At 41.1% G+C, this 15,150-nt stretch overlaps 1 protein-coding gene across 8 annotated transcripts in view; it reads right to left on the minus strand.

Moving 5' to 3' along the window:
* The window catches only part of SMG7 (SMG7 nonsense mediated mRNA decay factor), a 53,913-nt gene that overhangs the window by 27,787 nt on the left and 10,976 nt on the right, over positions 1-15,150 (minus strand). For all 8 annotated transcript variants that reach the window (XM_055724194.1, XM_055724196.1, XM_055724191.1 and 5 more), the window contains 3 exons: positions 3,999-4,030; positions 2,578-2,695; positions 1,467-1,599 (listed from right to left, as the gene is read on the minus strand). In XM_055724194.1, coding sequence (XP_055580169.1) covers positions 1,467-1,599; positions 2,578-2,695; positions 3,999-4,030 — 283 coding nt within the window. The remainder of the gene's footprint in view (positions 1-1,466; positions 1,600-2,577; positions 2,696-3,998; positions 4,031-15,150) is intronic.

The raw sequence follows: 15,150 nt of genomic DNA on the forward strand, positions 1-15,150 counted from the left end.
GAGAATATGGGCAAACACCCAGCAGTAAGGAATACATGAAAGGAATCACACCCCTTTTACAATCAACAGAAAACCTCACAAAAGATATTTAGTGCAAGAGCACTCAAAAGTTTTGCTATACAGGAAGAAAAGTTCCTGTAACTGAAGTTTGAAATTCTAATTGACAAAAAAACCAAACAGAATTCAGACTGAAGATGTGCTTGTAAGCTTGAGAGTCTTCATCAAAAAAATTATATGTTGTAAATGCTACCTGATACTCTTGAGGACAACCACACTACTTACGTGCACAACCGTGGTGGGCACTAAGTTAGGTATTATTTAGGAAAAAAGCTGTATTCAGGTATGTATGTAGTATGTACATAGCTCTTGGAAAACACTAACTCAATGCTCATCACTGGAGTTACAAGGAAGGGACACAGAACAAAGCACTAAACATTGCGTCATCACACATCCTTCAGTCCACCTGCATTTTGGAATTTTACACATACTTCTGTTCTTGAATAACTGGAGCTATGAACAACAATGACTTTCTTTGCTGAGCTTTAGCTATATGGGGGAAGTCTCACATTTTTAAAGATGAAAAAGAATTATGAAAGTGACCCACAATTTCATACACAGTAATGAAAAGGTGAATGGGAATTTTTGGAGAAATGGCAGAAAAAAGAACTAAGAGTACAATGAAATCATCAGTTAACATGTTTGTTGTTGGGCTTAGTGGGTTTTTTTTGTGTTACTCTTAGACATTACAATTAAAATACAGAATTCTTACCACAGATCACTGCAGAGACCAGAGTAAACGGCTTCAAGAGGGACTGGAGAGTCAATTAAAGGCTAGACCTCCTAACAGCTACATGATTCAGATACAAACTAGCTCAAGGCGGCAACAAACATACAGCCAGAAAGCAAGAGACTAGAGCAATTTTCCTGCAGCTTAATGCTGACTCTGAGCGGTCACAGCAGACTACTGAGAGACACAAAATACGGTGCTAAATGGACCTTCGATCTGACCCAAAGCAGCACATATTAGGCTTTAAAGCAGATTCTGTTAGAAGGGAACTGAAATTGTTGCCATCTTTTTATAGAGCACCAAAACAACTACCAGATTCACAGAAGTTTCAGATCAATTTGAGGCTGCGGCTGATCAAAAGAAAGCACATCACCAGCTTTGCAAACACGTTCTGCCGAGAGCACCACCACCAGCAGAGTATACTGCTTGATCCAGTACAGCGATAATTTCCTACTCTAAGGGAAAAGAACAGGTTTCACCCCCCTAAAACCTATCCTCCCAGCCTTCCTCAAAGAGATGACATGCTGGTATGATACTGCAGCCCGTCTCTCATGAACGGCACAGGAGGTCTGACAGCCAAAGGTTTGTAAAGGACCCACACGCAAGCAGCGTAAGGCCAAGGCACACTTGCTTCCAGACTATGCAAATACACCACAGCCAACACTTTTTTGCAACTCACCTGTGTGTAGAAGCCACTAGCTGCCTCTAAGAACAGAGAAAGGTTTGCCTGAACTTCACTCCGATTTGGATTTGCTCTGTTTTTCGCCTGACCCTGTAGCGTTGTGATCTGATTTTTAAAGGCATGATTCCAACTGAAAACAAAAGAAACATTTCCTTTTTTCACTTTGAAAGTCCAGATGGCATAAGCAACAGGAAAGAATTGTTTAATTACATAGCATCAGACATGGAAATGAAGAATATTTAAATTCAGGCAACATTCTGATTTGAAATAATGTTTAATATGGAAGAACTACCTTTCCCTCACCTCTCATAACTAGGGAAACAGATCCTGATCCTATACAGCTAACACTGTAACAGCATTAATATTTGCTTATAATTGTTCTGGTTTACACAGCATAGTGCTCCCTCCCTGAAACAGGATGTAGGGTGTAGAAATCAGGGTTAAAAATCACTCAGTAACTGGAGGCACGGACAGGACAACCCAGCCAGCCTATTCATCTTGCTTCCCTCAGTGCTGGAAGAACCACATGCTTCTCTAACCTAAACCTGTTAGAACTCATGTCTGCATCTTAAATCAGGGAATGGACTCAGGGCCTGGAGAAAACCCAGGAGGATCCTCCCCTGATTTGTAAAGTTCTCTCCTGATATTCCTCCCCCTCCTGATACTCCTCCTCTGCCCAGCCCTACCACAGAGGGCTTAAAATGAGGGTCTTTAGCAGCTACTCAACTCCTCCTGTTAGACCTTGCTCAAAGCTCCAGGTGATTACATCAGGAAAAATCTCCTCTGTTCTGGAAACTCCACTTTAGCCCCTTCTTGCCATCACAGAAGGCTCTTATTTCTTAGCTCTCTTTCTTCCATCTGGCTCACTAAAACCCACTCCTGCATAACATGGCTGCTACTAAATTGCCAAAGGTAAAATACTAACTTATTGAATGCTCTTCATTGACTCTGCAGTGCATTCTCATGTTTCACCCACAGCACAACTCTTCATTTTAAAGCAAGTCAGACAACCATTTCATAGAATACAATCGCTTTTCTGGAAGTCTCAGCGTTTCCTCCTCATCAGTCCAGATTAAATATATACATACAAATTTATTGAGGTACTTACAGGTCCTGCTCCACTTTTTTATCTAAAGCATATTCCAAATCAGTCACTAACATTTTCTGATATAAGTCCTGTAGAGCCTGTCTGGACGTCCAGACTTCTGCTGGACCCAGCTTCGAATCTGAGCAATAAAAAAACAAAGACACAACAGTTTTTGGAATACTCAAATTTACAGTTACTCCAACTGATTTCTCACTCACCTACCAAATGAAAAAACATAGCACAGCGTAAGATATCCAATGCCAAACACCCACTTTTATCAGAGATTCATCAAAATAGTGACATACAAAAACTACAGACAGGTTGGGGAATTGACTGATCAGTCTCCTACAACACCAAAACTAGACATGAGCAAAGACAGCAGCTGGCAAGTTAAAAAAAAAAAAAAACCAAAAAAACAAAAAAACAAACACCCAAAAAAAAGACAGATAGAAGAACGTGATTCCCTGCAAGTCATTAAGCTGCAGAACTTCTTGCCACTGAACGGATTTAGAAAGATTTCCAGAGTAGCCTGAAAAAATTAGCAGAAAAGAAATCCATCAGGTGATGCTAAACAAAACAGTCCTTGAAGCCAATGCCACTGGTATTCCGGAGAACACTGTGGGCAAGTACTACTCCTTGCCGTTTGCTACCTCTTGGGTAGCCATCTGCTTTCCATCACGCAGGGTGAACGCAAACACTGTTCCGGCTATCTCGAGTTACAGAGTCCAATTTCCCTGCCTTGTAAAAGCACCTGAGCTAGGGGGGCCGGGGGGGCATGCTGCAGGAGCACAAGGGATGGTTCTCACCCAGGGAAACTGTTTTGCTGATGGTACAGCTACTCCTGCTGGGTTAGATGGATCCAGGCAGTTAATGCTCCTACAGGGACCACTCCAACCTGCTACATGCACTACACCAAGGTGGTAAGCACAGCTGAGCATAGGTCCATTATGCAAGCTGCTTGTACTGGATGGCTGATACACTCATATAAATAATTTACATTTTCCATAAATACACAGAGCTCAAAACATAGCTTGTAGCATTTCATAGCATCTATGGGCTGCACTTTCATGACATGTGGTAGCATTCAGATCAACATTTCCATCACCCAGGTTTCTCAAAACCATCCAGACACTTGCTAATCCAAGTCCAGCAGTTCCTGTGGTAGTGTGGACAACAGTCTCTGGGAGAGGAGTCAGGGCATGACCTCCATCTCCAAATGCTTTAAAACACTCAAAGTCAACTTTAAAAATACGCTTATTTTAGATAAAAGAGAGAGGGGCACAGTTGTTAAAATGCTATTGATTTATATACAAAGGACAAATGTTTAACATAACATCACATACTTTCCAGAGAATTCTTAGGAGCAATAATCATAAGAAACACAAACAAAAACAGGAATCAAGTATTAGCAGCTAGGTCAACTGTGCAATTAAGGCAATTACCTGTCATGTCAGCCTTCAGGACTTCTGCCTGCCTGTAAGAACAGAATAAAACAATAAATTAGAAACAGACTGATCAAAATAATTGAATTATGCTAAAGCACATTTATGCAACAGTAAGCAGACAAAGAGAGGGCAGCTTCATAGAGGCTGCCTGCAACCTACACTGCTATAGTTTACCCCACACAGCATGAATTTGAGCTACTGTGTTTAACAGTATTTCGCCTAATTCATACCATAACAGAAGTCAACTGTTCACCCTGCTTAGCTTAAGCCTCTTTCAGAAGAATTACGAACCAAAACCTGCTTACACTACATTTTAAGCTTTACCTGGCAGTGCCATCCTGCCAACATTAATGATACCTGCTTACCTGTAACTGGGAATTTGATAACAACTTAAAGTTATCACATATGAAACGCGGTAGCCAACAGTCAGAGCAAAGCAAACTCCCATCAGTACTTCTCAGCATGCTGCTACAGCCCTCCTGCCTCTCTGTGTTGCACTAGCTTTCCTTAAGGAGAGGACATAAAAAGACTATGGCTTCCCAAATTACTTCTCTTCCAATGAAATCATGACTTTAGGGAGGCAGTTCAAGGATTTTCAAGGAAAAAAAACAACACCAAAACACATACAGAAAGAAAGGCAACTACAGGTAATCAACTACCACTCCTTCACTGAACACCCTCTGCAAACCCCCACTGCTGGTGGAGGTTGGCAGTTTTGCAAATAGAGGAACACTGGGACACAGTCTCCAAAAAATAAATATTTACAAATGGTCCTCAGTGGCTAGATGGAGCAGGCAATTGAGATGTTACAGTTAAGCACTGTGACAGCAGTACACAGAACTTCAAGGGGCAGCGCCGCTGGCCTGTCTGACTGACACACAACTACCACAGGGCAGGCAGAAGCGACACTAGGCTGCCTGGTAGGGCAGAACGTGTCCCCTTGCTTTTGCTACAAATGTTTACATATATTTTGCAAAGACTGCAAGCTGTCCATACCAAAGATGGAATCCTCCTAGCATATAAAATACCCATTTCCACCTGCCTCCCTCAGCAAAAAAGCTAGGTGGAAGCTGCACTGTGACTAACATTACAGTCAGATGCCAGCTTAGGAGAGAATGGAGAGCCAGGTGAAAAGCACCACCTAATCCCTACAGAGGTTTCAGCAACAAGCACATACTCTCTCATGCCAACATGATGTTGTGGTGACTGTAAAAAAAACAGTTTTTCAGGTTGTTCTGGGTTCTACCTACTGGCCACAAATTATGGGGAAGGTTTGAGATCCACATCAGGATTAAAAAGATACAACACAGTGCCAGTGTTTCACTAGTAAGATGTATGTCGGTAAATCCCTTCACAAAATTTCTATTTATTAAACACAAAAATTATCTGTAGCAACTCAGCATAGTCACCACAGTGTACCATTCAAGAAGCAAATGGGCTGCTGCAAGGGCTTTAAATAAATTAAGAATATCTTAACTGGTGCCAGAAGTAAATCTGTAGATTCCTCACCTGCCTCACAAATGTAATCTATTTCAGATAACTTTTTTCAGTTTATTTCTTTCAAGAAAGCATTGATACATTTTTTCAACCCCTAACAACAAGGAACACTGGAAGAAGAGATAACCTATTATTGCTGACAGACAAGCAAGGAAAATTTTAGATATTGTGTCACGAGAAAACTGAAAGCCCAAGAAACATTTTCTGCCTTGCACATGTGGAGGTAATGAAAGGTGCCTAAGCAATGCCCTCCCCGGGGCTGCAGCTAGCAGGGTGGGGAAGAGCAGATCTTTCCCCTGACACAGCTAAGAGCCGACAAAGGCCAGCGATCTCTGCATGCCGTGCCTCGGGAGCCTCTGCGACGCTGACCTGCAAGTCTAGTCAAGCACAAAGCTGGGCCAGTCCTGTGATGCTATGACTTGGCAACTAGAACCACCGCTGCTCAGAAGGAAAAGCTGACTTGCTCAGGTGCTGAAGTATCTTTTTTGAACGGCCAGCCAAGTTAATACAGTTTGGCTCGCACTTTAAACATCTGCCAGTTGTGCAAACTTTTTCTTTGAGCTGAGAAGGCGATGTGTGTTGCCAAAGCCATGAATCCTACGGAGAGGCTCAGCCTGAGCAGGACACGCAGTACTGCTCCAGCAAACATGAGCCCAAAATTCTCCTCCAGGCAAGCCCTTTAAAAGCCAAGAACTGCTTCTCTGAAAATTACTTGTGCAGAACTACCTTCCACTATGTTAAGTACTAATCTTTAAAGGGGGAAATACAAATAGCACCACTATAAAGGCTTTATTTTCGTAAAGTTTTGCCTTGCTGTTGCCTGGAGAATTTAGATGAAGAATGTCTCAACCCCTGCACTAATGCAACTGCTGACAGATGCTCTGAAAACGCACAGCCCTAACGATATGGCTGGACTTGAACTTTTACCAAAAGCTTGTGGGTTTTTTTTGGAAGACAGTACTTACAAACGAGACTTTCCTGCACTTACAGAACAAGAGCTTTCTGTACCAACCTCTTCACTAGCCGTAAAGCAAACTGCTTTCCATATTTTATAAGTTTGCAACAAGCTACACTGAGAGGATTATCACTATAAATTTTAATACAATGTATAGAAGTTATTTCAATACTTCCTAGAGGCCAAAGGAATCAGTAAAACAAGCCTAGTATTAGCATGCTGTTTCTCATTTCCACCTAAACCCAACTTTTATTTAAAACAGCTGCACCTACTATGGCTAAGGCAGCATCTCCAGAGAAAAGATGCATTGCCTGTTCCTTGACCAGGCTTTATGGAAGAGCCTTCGCTGGAGCTCAGAGACCCCTAGGGAGCACAGACTGGTGCTCACTGATAACAGCAAGAATTTCTGACAGGACAAATGGCTCCTTGTATTGTCAAGCACCTTTTAACAAGCTTTTTTTTGTCCATATATTTTCTTGCACCACCTCATATTGAATTTGCATTAGAATGACTCACTCTGGTGCAAAAATACATTGCCTGCCAGCAAACTTGGTACAACTTGCTTACATATGTTATCATTTCAAGAATATTCTGAAGTACCTCCTTGCCCAGTTGGACTCAGCAATTCAGTCTTCAGGTCACGTTTCCCTGAGTTTGTTGGTTCAAAGCCAAATAAGTACAACCCACAGTTCAAAAAATTATATTTCAAGTGTCTCCGTTCGATGATATATCACCCTGAAATATCGTGATAGCTACTCTCTGTAATTTCCTAACCAAATACAAATCTAGCCCTGTGTTTAGTCAAACCTGAAACTCAAATACAAAAGCCTTCCACTCAATTCCGTAAAACAGTTTGACAGCTAAAAGAACTTCCATTCTATTAAAATACTTGAAAAGCTTCAGAACTTTAAAACACAGCAGTCAGGGCTTTCTTTTGAAGTTCTGAATGCATAAGATATATTAAAATTTAAGTACCTGCAGATGGCATAGAAAACTTTTCTTAAGAACCTGACAGTATATAAGGTCCTGTTTTGCTGTAACTTGGGAACTCTGAGACTACATTTAGCCTGGAATGAACCACTGGATTTAGCAAAGGAAGACAAGACAGGCATTGCGGTTTTCCATTTTCAAGTTTTTACCATTCTTGATCAATTAAGTTTTCCCTAAGCAGAAAAAGAGAACAAGTTGCTCCCCTTAAGCTGGTAAACACTACAGAAGGGGAACCTGACAAATGCAGGGATGTCTTTCCCATACACATTTTCAAGCATTTGAACCACCACACTGAGAAGCTGAAAGGTACGTTGAAAGATCATGTAGACCCACTTAACACTTTTACACTGGGATAAGTTTGTTTAATTTGCTCTTAAAATCCTACAAGAGAAGATCATACAACCTCCCTGGTTAACTATGCTATGGCTCAGCGATAGTTCTTTCTGAAACACCAACCTGTGGCCCCTCTGCTGCAAACCAAGCCCTCCCCACAGCACACCCAGCTACTGATCACTGCCTTTGTACAACAGCCACTTGAAAAGCCAAACACTTAAATGCACTCTGAACCATCAGTTCTCTCATAGGTTATAAAGTTGACCTTCATAAACCAAGTTTCCTAACCTTCTTATGCACCTGACTTTGAACTCCATCCATGTATCACTGAACAAACAGGTCTATTTTACTGTTGCCCCCTAAAAAAGCTCATCTGTTTCAATATATATTCCTCAGTTCTGTTATAATTCAAAGCATGCATAATGAAAATTTTTCAGTTCTGCATATACCACACACTGCACCTGTAAGAAGGCATTAGCAGTTCTACAGAAGCACACTTTCGCTAACAAGCTTCACCAAGCACAGAAAAGCAAAAAAATTTAAGCCCAAGTCTTCAAAGCAGCAGTCTTGTGCTACTCAGCTAACACCCAGTATTTCTGGAAGTGCAACAGGTCAAAGTCAAGCCTCACTTACACCACACTCATCTCATTTACACAGCGAGGATGAACCAGGCATGATCTGCTATGGCACAAGTTCTACAAAAAATGTGGAAAACCCCCGACCTCACAAAAAAAAAAACAAACCCAAAACCCAACAAAAAACAAACCACTGAACACAACACTCTGCTTTCCACCATGCTTAAAGGGGAACTCCACTTGGTTTTCCCCTGGCAGCCCTGAAGCATCAGCAGCTGTATCATTCCCTTATCAAATCTCAGTGACACAAATCCGCTGACACGGAATTGAGGATTTACAGTACTAAAATGGGTAATGAGTCCAGGCAGCTAGGCTTATAAAAGCGATCAGAATCCAATCACTTGTCCTGTGAATACTCTACAAACTAAAAAACCATATTAAATGGTCAGGGTAGTTTCACTCCAAGCAGGAATTTAGATTCCTGCACTTCTCCTCCCCAGAGGTACCTGCAGAAATTGAACCACAATGAGAAGTGCCTGCAGCCTAGCAAGCCTCAGCAGGTGACTGATCCAAAGGCTCATCAAGGGCACCGCCAGCAAGTTTTCCTTCTTCTGAAAGGTAGTCAGAAGATACAGAACATATACAGAATAGATGTAGGAAATTTTTCATTTTGAGTGGGGAAGGTAAATTTTCTATACCAACATAGTAAAAAAATTCAAATACACTTAACACTTGAAGCAAACTACTGTTTATTTTAATCATTCCAGTACATGGCAAGGCTCACACCCAAAAGGAACTCCAAAAGAACATCCAGCAAGTACTGTTTTAGATTTTTTCTCAAAATAATAGTTAACTTCAACAAAAATTTATAATGACTTAATACCTCTGTTTGCATTTAAGTATACCCATGCTGATTCCGGGCAGGGGAAAGCAGCAGGAACGCACAGGCACTGAATATCCTACAGGAGATTTAGGGGGAGCTGGGTTGCTCAGAAGACCCTGAACACTGTACCCAGTACAGCACTCACATCTGGAGTTCAGCACTGAGCAAAAATTACTGTCTGATATAAGTGGCTGACAGTTTTATGGGAAATAAGCATTCTTCCTTCCATTCCCAAAAGTAACCACTAACACTTGCTAAAATATAAAGCTTTATTAGCAGTTTTTAGAGACTCACTGGGCACTAATGATTCACAGCTGGTAAACTTCACTAAAGGCTGGATTTTGGAAGATCCAGAAATAACTCTGACTTCCCTGAACTATTTTGATTTTTGACACAGCAACTGTATCTCTAACAAGGATCCATCAAAGCGAAATATTTTTATAGCAATCTTAGCATTGTACACAAACCTAGATTTTTATACCTGAATAACAGTAGCAGGGGTCTTGTGGATCAACTCCATCTTTGCTATTTCCTTCACCTATTAATTCACTATCACCTGAATATAACAGGCTTCAGACAGCAACTCCAGTTAACAGCCTGACACACCTTTTCCTGAAAGAGAAACTGGTCAGTCAGGATTTTGTAGTGTTATAGGGAGTCCAGAATAGATTTTACTTATTTGTGTATAGACTTCACCTACTCACTTGTGCACCAGATACGCACTGTTTAACAACTTTTTTAAAAGCAGCTTTATCTTTATGGAACAAGTTTTTAACGTTCCAAACTTGCAACTGTCACCACCTAATTTAAATGTCTGTAGTTTTCATTAAGTGCTGGAATCACTTGCTTTGAGAGCAGCCAGGTTTTGGTGATGTCAGCTCTCACTGACATAGCAAGAGAACCTCAAGCTATGGGTCAAGTTAAACGCTCCATGTGCCTTTGACACTGAAAGGACAGTTTTCCCAGTTACGGCAATGAAAAACACCTTCAATGGTACCACCTTACTGTCACTTTTACACATTTAAAGCTTATTATTCCTGTTCCAGGCAGCTGAAGTCAGGGTACAGCTGATTTCTTTGACCAATGGCATTATCAGATTATAGCCAGATACCAAAGTCATGCAAACAATTAATTTAGCATCAGTGTAACTGTGCAAATAAAAACAACACTTCTAAAGACATATGCTAAAGCAATGCTATCACCATCTGAACCCAAACCCTCTCCACACGGAATTCTGCTCTATTGCCTTCTTGTTCCCACCTCAGCTGAGAGGGATAGCAAGAAATGGGGACACACAATAGGTTCTTGTTTATCCCATCTTCCCCCTTTCTCCTCGTCCAGGCTCTATTAGAAGCAAGTCATAATAATCATCCTCAAAAGGCAGCCACCAAAAGCAACTCTATCCAAGTTTGATCAGAACTGACAATCCTCCTCTCCAGATATGAGTAAAAGTACCATTGCAGTCAGCTTCATTCAAACTCATTTTTTTCCTCCAGTTTCATGGAAGTCACTTCCTTTGTATCAAGATTTTTAAAAGATATGCCCAACAGGTAAAAGCTACCCTAAGGGAAGTTTATATGTGCTTAGTCTCCTCTGATATAAATCTACATGGGAGAAAATACAAATCTTCTACCCTGCTCAGGGTTCTAGCATTCAACTGCCTCCATCGAAGTCTCTGCTCTCCCTCTCGTTACAGCCTAGAGCTCACATTGAGCACAGGAGTGAGTCTGAACCTTATTAGAAGAGCAGTGCTGCAAATGTGAGTTAAATGTCTCATAAATGGAATCCAGTCCATAGGTCCAGTTCAGGATCCATTCAAGATCAGTAATATGCCTGTGTCTATTCCAAAGAGTTCTAAAATTTGAGTCAGTAATCTGCAAACTAAATAGCCACCAAACCTGTATTTTCCAATTCAAACAAAAATAGCTTGGAATAAATGTACAGCATCAAAACTAGCTCAGGAAAGCTCAGCTGTGTTTTCCATAGTCGCTGGTTTGTAAAGATATTTTTAAAATACTGACTGTGCTGTTTTTTTAACTTTCCATCTTGACCTACTAGTTATCTGGAATTTTATTGGAGCCATAAGGGAGAAAACTAACCTCTAAACAGATGTTGGCCATGAAAGGAAAGCACAAGAACTCCACCCTCCTTATACACCTTGTCCGCCTTCCAGGAGCTGACAGTGTGGCTCCATAGGTAACCCTGACAGTACTTTCAGTGTAGAAAAATTAAGAGCAAATTACTGAAGACTTTAATAACTATTTAATAACAATTTAATAACTATAAAAAAGGCATGCTCAGGAAATAACCAATGGATACTTGACATGTGGCACTTCTAGACATGGATATCTTCATGTTAAGGAATATCTTTAAATGAAAGTTTAACAGGAAACTGTCAACAAACGAATACTCTTATGGAATACCCTGTCTGCTCATCAGCATCCATACAGTATCACCTTTACTGCACTGGCTGACAACACATCAGCTTTGCAGCTGAACAAGTCAAAGACAAAAGGTTTTAGAATACATAATCTATCTGCATATCTCCTTGATCTTTATACTACCCGTAGGACAAGCCAGTTTTTAAAAAATAAAGCAATCTTAAATGTGTGAGGGCACAAAAACTTCCAAGTTTGCCTTCCAATCGATTCACAGCCCACTCCCTTAAAAAGATGCATATGTCCAAGAGAAAAATCATAAAGCTCTGCTTGCTCACTACCCACAATAAGGAACTTCTGGTAAGCACACAGGAGCATTATTAATCCATATGACTACCGCACTAAGTAGGATGTAAGAAGTTTGCATCCACATCCTTACTTCTTATGGTAGTTCCCACAAGGTTTTGAGATTGAGCAAGAAAAAGCAATACAATTACTTTCTGAACAAAAGAAAAACCAAACCAGAACAAAACAAAAAAACCCAACAAATTATGCCCTTGTAATATCACTGTCTTCTGCTCTTTCAAATCTGCTCTTATCAGAGTGCACACAATATCAGGTTTCAGTTGTGATAAAAATATAGTAACACCAGTATTCATTTGTTATACTACACTTCCTGATTTGGTGAAATTTTCACTTAGGTTAATGGATGGAAAATGCAGATGATCTATGTTAAAATAACATTCAACAGTTTTTGCATTATGAAAACCACGTCCAGAATTACAGGAAAATGCAGAAATCTGAGCATCAAGATCAGCTTCAGACAGATATCATCAACTCAGTTTCAGAAAGTTAGGCTATTTAAGTCCACCCTGCAGAAGCCAGACCAGCTAAGGTTAGGCAGCAGATGTCAACCCTCCCTGGACATTGTATGAGAACTCCCAGGCAAGCATAATATTACATTTAAAGGCTGGTAATTACACAGTCAGTTTAGTGCCACATTCTTGCAACACAGATAAAATATACATTCTCACCCACCTGTGGAGCTGGAGAGCAGAGCGCCTGCAGCTAGGAGCTAGTTACAAAGGTGACATACGTTTACCCCTGAAAAGTCCACCCCACTTTGCATGAAGAGAGCAATACCTGTAGCCCTCTAAGTCCTGACTTTCATGTCCAGCAGTTTCCTGCTGCCTCTAGCCTTCTCTAATAGCTTGAGATATAAAAACAAGGTATCTTGCTGATTTTCAGCGTTTTCTATGGACCCCCTTCCTCTGAAATTACTCCTCGCCCACTGGCAAACACAGATTTTTATGCTCAGGAACACTGAGAACGACTCACATTGACACAAGAAGTAATGACCATTAAAGAGTCAGTTACTGGGATTCAAGATACTGTCTTTCTTGCTAAGGAGCAGACAGAGAAAGCAAATATATTAGATGTCACCAGAGGTGGCAAAAATAAAGTATGAGTAACCCCTCATACTGTGCTTGTAGCAAGTTAACTACAACAGATACAGCGGAGTTCAGCGTTTTGAACATGCAACCTCCAACCACTAATACAGAGATCTATGTCCAGGTAGTCAAGACCTTCAAAAACATAAGGCCTAAAGCAACATTATTGATATTTAGTTATTCATTCAATAATTGTATGAAGTTGATTTTTGCCCAACCCCACTCATTTTATAAAAACGCACATTTATGTAAACATTACACAAGACACATATCTGAACACAAATGTGACAGACCCAGAATAGATATTATTTTCAATTGTCCATCTTGAAACTAAATGCAAGCCACACTCTGAAAGCACAGCTATGGCACAAAGGCTGAACACCAGTCAGGGAGAATTATATCATCCATTTATGATAATTAAATAGGTACTCAGTGCCTCATTGCCAGTTGCTTACAGGGGTCTCATTAGCTGCTCCCCATTGTCTATCAGAAACACAGAGGCAATGCTGTTCTTAAACATACTTACTTTTCAACTAGAGAATATACGAATGATTATTTTCCCCAAAAAAGTATGGAAATAAGAGAGAGGTAGAATCCTCTACCACCACAAGTTCAATGCAGTTCTATCAAATACAGTAATTTCTAACTAAAAAACCCACCATGATCATTAAATTCTCACCTCAAACACCACAACCAGCAATATTTACTACACATTTCAACAAAAGCTTAAATGTGGCACAAGGTACCAAGGATACTCAATGGAGCTGCATGGGGCTATGGTTGTTACTGAACCTCTAATGTGACTTCTGGTTTAGCAACACCCAACTCTCCCGTAGTCACCTGTATTGGTTCTCCTCAGGTGTGGGAGCGGCTCAGCCAGACCGGCTGTCAGCTACAGTAGCCAAGAGTCTATCGCCAGAACACACATACCCCTAGTACATGCACGTTACCCTCTGGGTCTGCGCTGAGCTGAAGGAGAAACCTATGGCCCATCCAACCTGCTCAGATCTAGGAAATTGTGTTAGGGTCAGGAGCGAAACAGCATGGATACACTCCTACAGGAACTGCCCCTCTCTAGGCAGGGTGCAGCTTGAAGCGTTGGAGCCCTGCTGAACACAAATAGATCTGGAGGAAAACCAACCTGGCTGAAGCAGTGCCGCTCACTTGGCTGAGCCCAGCTGACCTCCGCAGCTCTGCTCACAGCAGGTCCAAACTGCCTCCGCACAGAGCTGCGGCTGCAGCCACTGCCCGGAGGAGCCCTGCCGGTTAACCAGTAACCTACCTTTCCTGTTTTAAAAACTAATGAATTGGTTCGAAGCAAGCATCTGAGCAAATTTATAACTTTCAAGGTTAATCCTGCTTTTGGAGATTAAATGTTTTTTGATAAAAATAATCTTATTTCAAATTTAAATCTTGAGACCTTAAGACAGAGTCCTTTCTAGTTCTGTATCTAGAAAAGTTCACATGATGTTCAGCCAACTACAAACTGGTATCTGCTTTACGACTCACAAATGGAAAAATTTTGGGGTTTAGTGTATCTTTACTGAACATAAACTCCGTAGAAAACAAATCTGAATGCAGTTTTCTGAACTGCAATCTCCCATTCAATAGTCAGACCAGACTTGTTCATTACACTCATTTTACCTTCTGCAACAGCCGAGCAAAAGGGTCCATTGCGGTGGACTAACACATCCATCCAGCCTGAAGATCAAATCTTGAGGTTGGAAAAGGACCTCAGAAGGTTACGCAACCCATTCCTGCACCCTGGTGTTCTGTGACAAACATCTGAGTTCTTGTTTTTGAAATCCTCCAGAGGCAGACACCTCTAACCCGAAAGCAGCCTGTCCCCATCACCTTGCTAAACCATTTCCACATGGCACCAAATCTTGGCTTAAAGAACTGCAGTATGCCTTGGGCTCACCCACTTTGGGTCCTTCCTCCCAGCAAACATCGCCAGCCTTGCTCAACCTGCTGCTACCTTCATCAGGTGGTGAAGAGGCAGGGACCATCCTCAGACTGAGAAGACATTTTCTGAATCTTTGCCACATATTAATCAAGAAGGGATGACGCCAGGAAGCAATTCAGTA

The sequence above is a fragment of the Falco cherrug genome, chromosome 12 (genome assembly GCF_023634085.1).
Source record: "Falco cherrug isolate bFalChe1 chromosome 12, bFalChe1.pri, whole genome shotgun sequence".
NCBI classification, from domain to species: Eukaryota; Metazoa; Chordata; class Aves; order Falconiformes; family Falconidae; genus Falco; species Falco cherrug.